Source organism: Hypomesus nipponensis, chromosome 23 (assembly GCF_054491055.1).
Source record: "Hypomesus nipponensis isolate SF chromosome 23, ASM5449105v1, whole genome shotgun sequence".
Taxonomy (NCBI): domain Eukaryota; kingdom Metazoa; phylum Chordata; class Actinopteri; order Osmeriformes; family Osmeridae; genus Hypomesus; species Hypomesus nipponensis.
This window is the reverse complement of record NC_140383.1, coordinates 11,501,548-11,509,783: the sequence shown is the minus strand read 5'-3', so window position 1 is coordinate 11,509,783 and position 8,236 is coordinate 11,501,548. Positions and strand designations below refer to the sequence as shown.

The following is an 8,236-nucleotide window of genomic DNA, read 5'->3' as shown; positions in this document are numbered from 1 at the left end:
TTAAAAAACACACAAACCTAAGACAAAAGAGACTTCAGGACTATGTGGACGTTTGTGGATGTGTGTAAATGTGTGTGAGCATTGTGGCAGGACATGGAGAGGGGAAGTCTGAGACACAAACGTAAACAGTGAGCCCAAACACGCAGACCCCCACTCAGAATTGTACATTTTAACGGTCTCTAACAATCTAACTGGCAATCTATAAAATCCCATTAAACTCTACAAGCTGTCTCACAATGGACGGTGCAAATATTTATAGCATGGTAAACTTTGGATGTTAGTCAGTCTTACACACTTGTTTTGCTTCCTTGAATAGGTTCAAAAATCAAAAGAAAATGTTTAACTGTGCATTTGGGTTGGTGCTGAGCCCTGGCCTTGTCTGGTTGTAAGCATCAGGTCTGGAGAGGTTATCTACCAGGTCTCAGGGAGGGTCAGCCTCCACATCCAAACCCAACAAACCTGACCTCCCCAATACAATGGTTTAACCCAAGTCCAGCTGCGACACAACAGATCTGCCCACCTCAACACAATGGTATGGCCTGAGACCAGCTGAAAAGCCGAAGACTGCCCAAGGTGTGTGTGAAAGTGCTTCCGTATGTGTATATGCTTGTGTGTTTATGCAGTTTTTAAAGCTTGGGTAAGCATGTGCTTTGTCGTGTGGAAAAAGGAAGAGAGAAGTAGTGTGTGTCAGATTGAAAGAGAGAGGGAGATGTAGAGTGTGTGTATGTGTGTGTTTGTTTGCGTACGTGTGTACGTGCTGCTTCAGTGGCACAGTTGACTTTAAATGACTTTAATGTCGTTAAACACATTGCAATTTGCACTACAATACACAATTTGTATATTTTGTCATATTTGTATTTTTTGTCATATTTGTATTTTTTTATTGTTATATTGTAAATCACGGCAACTTTATATTTTATTGTGTATTTTATTATAATTCTAAGCATTGCTAGTCTATGTACCTTTAGTATAGTTAGATCTCATATTTGCATTTTTAAGATTCCAATATGTTTAATTAATGCACCTTCCTGACAAAGCAAATTCCTTGTCTGTGCAAACTTTCATGGCGATTAAAACCCTTTCGGATTCTGATTCTGATCCTGGTGATTACAGACCACCAGCTACACCAGTGAGATGAAACCCTTCTTATCGTCAGTTTGATTTGGCTGAGTCCTGTGCCTGTGTACAAGAAGGCTGCTTTGTTAACCGACAGCACCAGAGGAAAAGGATGAAGTGGCGTTTGTATGGTCTAGCTCAATCTCTGAAACAATCACTGGAAATAATGAACAGTTAGTTCTCAAAGGAAACGTGAAAGTGTTTAGTGGACTGAGAGATGTGGTGTGTTCACACTTGTAAGTGTGAGAAACATTTATAACGTCCCACGCATGTTGACTGGTCCTTGTGTTGCCTTGACCTTAAGCTCCATCCAGCTGACTGCCTCAGCCAATAAACCCACCGAGGGTAAGGATACCACTCCAGATTTATCCAAACAAATGACCACAAAAGACCCCACAGGCACATAACCACTCTCTTTCCCTCCCAGCAAACATACACTAATACACAGACTGACACACACGCTTTCTGAGACAAAACCCAGTGTGAATGATGATGGGGCATAGCCCTATCATGGGTTTGGTCCCATGCCTTCCTCTATCTCTGAAGCCATCTCTGTCATCGTCTGTCTCTCTCTCAACAATTCTTGACCCCCTTCACTAGCGGAGTGAGATGCGTGTAATAGTGCATGATCATGGGGTTCTGAAACATGGGAGAGACAGAGAGAGAGTGAGAGAGAGACAGAGAGAGAGAGAGAGAGAGAGAGAGAGAGAGAGAGAGAGAGAGAGAGAGAGATGTTCAAAAGTTACTGCACTGAGGGTGATTTGCTGACTACTTTCACTACCTGCACTGTATACTGTAGTGATCTCAGTACGGTAGTTCCCTCTGTAGTGTAGCTGTCCGTCTACTGTAGTTTTTTCTGTACTCGTATGGTAATCAGGTGCATAGACCAGGTGGCAGATCGGAGTTGTAGTGTGGTCTTCACATTCCCCATTAATTGTATCAGGTAGGGCCATTCAGGGTTATAAATTGTACTGTTCTACTGAGACGAAGACGCAACGTTTTTATCTCTCTTCTCTTTATCTCCTACCTTTCATCTAACTCTCTTGTCCTCTCTATCTTCATTGGTTTCTGCCCCCCACCCCCTTCCCTCTCACCCTCTCTTGTTGGAGAGCAAGGGGACCAGGAAGCGCGTGGCGCCATCGCGCCGTAGGCAGATCGGTGTACGATATGTTTGTTAGTGTGTTAGCGACCTGACGAGCCGCCGGTTGCTGCTCTGCTTCAGGCTCCTAATCTGACCTCACGCCTCACCGCACAAACTCAATAGAGTCCGTACCCTCCATCATGACATCATGTCTTTGTGTGAAATCCCATTGCCATTCACCGGCCCAACATAGGGCTTAGCATGCCAATGGCCGCTATACCAACACACAGTTCTTTAAAGGGAGTCCCCTGGCCCTCAGCACCCCACCCCAGCCCAGCCACCATGCCCTGCCTCTCCTACATAACCTTCTCTGAACATGGTTACTGTCATCTCTCATCCCAAAACTCTATCTCTTCTCTTATCTCCTCTGTCTGATTGTTCTTGTCAATGGAGATATGGTGTGCCTGGGCAAGCTGTCAGTAGCCGTCAGTAGACACAGCAGGGAGAAGTTGTGTAGGGTATGTTCTAGTAGAGCGCTTCAACTGGTTCAATAAATAGATGGAAAAAATCTAGAAATGTATGAAAAGACTGGTTCTTCTCCAGAGATGGCTGAAATGTGCCATGACAGCTCTGCTGTCTGGGACAGTCCTGACTCAAATGGTGGGGTGTCTAACTCAGTGATGTCATTTAGAACGTGGGTAGCTATTTGTCAGCCAGGCACGCTGATAAGAGATCTGAATCAGAATTATTGGCCAAGTATGTGTATGCATACAAGGAATAAGATTCCAGTTTTTACATTGTTTTCAATGTACTCGCACTGAGACGAGGCCACTGATGCCCTAACTGTATTTGGGAGAATGTCCTACTTAATCAGAGCACATGTCCTTGAATTCTGTAATATATGGATGAACTACGCTAAAACAATCTACCTGAAATGGATGTAAGTGTAGGATCAAAATAACAAGCCTGTAGGTCATGAGAACATGACCTGAACTGAATTGTTTGACTGTGCATAAGCAATATGTCAATGTGATTCAAACCACATAACATTGCCCCACTCTTGCCCTAGCACAGTTCAAGCCTCTGCTTAGAATTCTCTCTTCAACTGTTTCCTCCTGGGCATGATAATTCAACAGTTTAGATAACAGACAAACAATTCAAATAAACCTTTCCCACGTCTGTGTGTGCTCTGTGTATATCTGTCTCATTGGGTTCGTTGGGTGGAATGTGCAAGACAGTGTATATGAACAACATTGTGAAACCATCCTGAAGTAGAGGTTAAACCTATGGTTCAGTTTGAGTTGTTTTCCATTTTTTTATGTAATTTTATATCAAAGATATACAATATTCTTGATTAGCATTTTTCTTTCTTTCCCACACACAAAGAAATCTCCATACACATGTATGGTTGACACTTTGTGTGCTTGTGTGTGTTTGTTAGTGTAAATGTCACTGCCCCATACAGTTTATTATAGGCAGTGTGATGAAGTGTTGCCATCCTGTAGCTGTCTCCTGGCCCTGAGTTATGCACATCTGACTGACCGAGGCACAGACACACAGGCTAAAGGGTGTGAGAACCACTGGCTTGTTTTGTCTATGCATGATTGAATGCTGCAAGACAGACATTTCGGCAACTCAGAATATGGTTGACATTGTTCCCAATCGTGTTCTTGAAATAAAGTAAGGGACTTTTAATCTGGACTCCAAACAGTTCCTTTAGTCTCTTCGTAAACTTGATAGACACCTCAAACTCGATGTGTGATAGACTGGCTTGCAGCAAACGGAAAGTGTGTTTGACAACAGGTTACAAAATATGGCAACTTTGACAACTTTCACGGTATTCAATTCACTCAATTTGACAGATTTGTCAAGCAATACTCCTTTATGCTTCTTTCAATTTGCTCATGATATAGTGATGGGAATTCTATTGACACTGGTCTAGCCGACCATCAGAAATCCTTTCATGCTTAATCAACTGTAAGGTGATTGAGAGATCAAAAGATCTGTGCCACAGAGTTGGTCTTCTGTGAGCCTGGAGAGTTGGAGTCATCTCTGCATGTCCTTTCGATCAATGGCCAGAATTCTTCAAATTCCCATCCAATTAGTCAAAACGGGTAAAACTGGTGTTACCCATGACACTTAAAGACACACATACACACACTCACAAAACCACACTGCATAGGTGATATATACATTATGTACATGGAATGCACAAAGTCTTCTAAATAAATAGTCTGAAGGGCTCAATTTCAACAGAGAATGTACGTTTTACTGTCATGTTGTGGAATCAAAATAAGTGACACTAACACCTCAGTAAGTTAATATAGGGATCATAAACACCAGCACGGCAGAGAGAAAGAGAGAAAAATAACAAAAAAAATATGTTTTAATTCTAATAAAGCTCATTGTAAGACTCTGTAAGGTCGTTTCAGGTTACGTTATCTTGCTTTAGCTGTTTGCGACCCTTTCTGATGCGTGTCTGTCTGTTTGTATGCACGTGTGTCTGCATGCGCATGTGTGAACAAGAGTAGTGTGTGTTTATGTCTGTGTGCATGTGTGTGTGTCCCGTGTCCACACTAGAGTGTGGCGTGTACCCTGTGCCCTGGCCGTATCGTGTCCATGATGCTGTTGCTGCTGTGCGAGCCTGAAGCCTGCTCCCATACATCCCTGGCCTGGCTCTGCTGATCCTATTGTCTCCTGCGTCACCACGCGTCGCCCTGTGAATAAAGGCCGTCTGGCTCCAAGCTTAAATATTGCAGCAAAGTAAAAACCAACCATCAGAGCCGATTCATTCACATCTGCTCAGTGGGGCGACAAGGACACGGCTTTAGGTGGGAAAGAGGGCAGAAAAAAGTTCACTATTCCCTGCCGGGTGCCAAGAGAACGGGACAGGACTTGACTTCGCCGGAGCCGCAGCTGTGGCAAGTTGCCCATTTGATCCAGTTTAACCTATATCATACCTTACACATGCATACGAAACATGTTTTATATCTAATCTTCATCGAGGAGTAGTACTTTTTGTAGCATTTTGTAGCATTTTGTTGGCTAGTAAAAGTAGGCTTTACCTAGAGGTTGCTACCAGATCTTTTTCGGTATGTGTTTTATGTTGTGAAGATTTGGCTTTTTACTGATTGTCGATAGGAAGTTGGAACAATGATGTTAGTCATTGGCATTGATGAGACCTTCTAAAACTTTTATTCAACTTTTAAACAGTTTTGTTCACGTTTCTACGTGTCATGTGGAAAGGTATCAGACTTCCCCTCCATGTCTGGCTGTTTGGTATCCATTTTGCCATGTTTCTATTTGCCGCAGGTTATCAGTAGAACAGTAGTATGTGTAAAGGTTCAGATGGAACTGTTATTAGAGACAAAGATTGAGAAGTTTGACCGTTTTCCATCTCAATTTTAAACATCCCTCTCTCTCTCTCCATTTATTTCTCTTCTTTCATCCTATTCCTTTCCACCCCACCCTTCACTCTGCAGTGCTACGGACCGATCATGGGTGACTGGAGCTTTCTGGGTAATATTTTAGAGGAAGTGAATGAGCACTCGACGGTGATCGGCCGGGTGTGGCTCACGGTCCTCTTCATCTTCCGCATCCTCATCCTCGGCACGGCGGCCGAGTTTGTGTGGGGCGACGAGCAGAGCGATTACGTCTGCAACACGCAGCAGCCTGGTTGTGAGAATGTGTGTTATGATGAGGCCTTCCCTATCTCCCACATCCGTCTGTGGGTCCTCCAGATCATCTTTGTCTCCACGCCGTCTCTGGTCTACGTGGGCCACGCTGTACATCACGTTCACATGGAGGAAAAGCGCAAAGAGCGCGAGGAGGCGGAGCTTAGCCGTCAGCAGGAGCTAAGCGAGGAGCGGTTGCCGCTGGCACCCGACCAGGGAAGCGTCCGCACCACCAAGGAGACGAGCACCAAGGGCAGTAAGAAGTTCCGCTTGGAGGGCACACTGCTGAGGACCTACATCTGCCACATCATCTTCAAAACTCTGTTTGAGGTGGGATTCGTTGTGGGCCAGTACTTCCTCTATGGCTTCCGCATCCTGCCACTGTACAAGTGCAGCCGCTGGCCCTGCCCAAACACGGTGGACTGCTTTGTGTCTCGCCCCACAGAGAAGACCGTCTTCATCATTTTCATGCTGGCCGTGGCCTGCGTCTCGCTCTTCCTCAATTTCGTGGAGATCAGTCACTTGGGCTTGAAGAAAATACGCTTTGTCTTCAGGAAACCAGTCCCCGCCCCAGCCCAGGGTGAGGGCTCATCCCCCCTGCCCCTCCCAGGGAAGAGTCTGCCCCCCCTGACCGTGCCTTCTCTGCAGAGGGCCAAGGGCTACCGGCTGCTCGAGGAGGAGAAGGCACCCCCTGTCACACACCTGTACCCTCTGACAGAGGTGGGCATGGAGGCTGGGAGGCTGGCACCACCCTTCCAGAGTCTGGAGGAAAAACCGGAGGAGGTCTTGCCCATGGAAGAAATCTCTAAGGTGTATGATGAGACTCTTCCTTCCTATGCCCAGACCACTGAGACAGCAGGGGTGACACTACATCCGGAGGAGCCCGAGGAAGAGGTGCAGGCGAGGGAGGAGTCAGAGGAGAGGGTGGAGGAGGTGGTGGATGAGGAGGAGGAGGTGGAGGAGGAGGTTGACGGGGAGGGTGGGCCACCTGCAGAGGTGGGGATGGAGGCGGCAGATACGATAGAAGATACGAGACCACTGAGCAGGTTGAGTAAGGCCAGCAGCAGGGCACGGTCAGACGATCTCACTGTATGAACCTGTGAGGGAAAACACACACACGAACACATACACTCTTTTACTTACATTAGCTTACATTGAATGCAAGGGAGCAAACACAAATCTAACTCAAAATGACACTCTAAAACCAGCAAGACATTCACCAATGAAAACAAACAATATCAACAGGGATGTATTGAAACAGTTATTTTTACTATTAGGACAAATATAGTATAATTCAAGAAGGCAAAAAAAAAGTTACATGAGTGTTTGCAAGATAAGTTAAATATGATAAAGTAGCAGTAAACGACAGGGGGATAGATATTTTTATGAAGCGTGTTCTTAAATGGGACTAAAATGTGCTGAGGAAAAATACAGAGGAGCAGTTTTTACTTGTTGAAAATCCATGTTACATTTTTAGAAACATCTTTTTCTATCAGAAGAGTTTAACAATATACATTGAAGGATTACTAATTTTTACATTTCCATGGGGGTGTGAGCAGGCAGGGAAAAGAGAGGTCATATTCTTGTGTGTCTGCAAACCAGTAATCTGACTGTAGTTAGGCTCTCCCACTCGCCTACAGTGACATACTGCTGCAGGAGGCCTCATGGTGCTGTAGTTAGGGCAGCTGCACACCAAGTCCTTGTACAGAAACACCATATGCCAATAAGGGTACAGCTTTGTAGCTCTTAGACAAGACAAGTCAGATTTTAAACTGAGAAAAAAGAGGGTACCTTTTGCACATCCAGACTCTGTGCAGGGTTATTTTGGCATCCACTTCCACTGGAATACAACTCAACGTTTTTCTAGAGACAAAGAATATCTCTCTCTCTGTTGATGTTCATAGGAAAGGTCAGAACAGCCAATGATGAGAAGAGAAGAAAAAACATATAGACCACATGTTGAATGTCTCTTTTCAATGTGATTATTCTACATCTTATTTTATTTTGGATAGCTTGTGTTTTGTGGCCTTGTGTGCAAAACTGTGTACTGTGATAATGACTGTTGTCTTTAAAAAAAAGAGAGGACTGCTCATTTTGCCTGATCACAGACTGACCATAGTAGTGACCTCAGGCCAAATCCGCTCTTTTCGTGCTGTACAAACAGGCGTCCGGACGATAAAGATCACGCACCATCAGCACAAAGTATTGTTGAAGCAGGGACAATAAAAAAGAAACCGCTCTCATCAATGAAAACAAGCATCCTTGACATTGCTGTGAAAAATCCCTGTACTTGATTCTATCTGACCACAGTAGACATTATAACCCCTTACCAATATGAAATACCAGGGACATGTTTACAGAAAAT

The 8,236-nt window shown here is 44.6% G+C and overlaps 1 protein-coding gene across 1 annotated transcript; it reads left to right on the top strand.

Annotated features, from left to right (window-relative positions):
- The first annotated feature begins 5,685 nt into the window (after nt 1–5,685).
- On the top strand, nt 5,686–7,378 carry LOC146234230 (gap junction alpha-8 protein-like). The gene has a single exon (XM_084688692.1). The coding sequence runs from the start codon at nt 5,695–5,697 to the stop codon at nt 6,964–6,966; it is 1,272 nt and encodes a 423-aa protein (XP_084544818.1). The 5' UTR covers nt 5,686–5,694; the 3' UTR covers nt 6,967–7,378.
- Nucleotides 7,379–8,236: the final 858 nt, after the last annotated feature.

Coding starts and splice junctions, on each gene's coding strand:
- LOC146234230 (XM_084688692.1), top strand. CDS start 5,695: ATGGGTGACTGGAGCTTTCTGGGTAATATTTTAGAGGAAGTGAATGAG.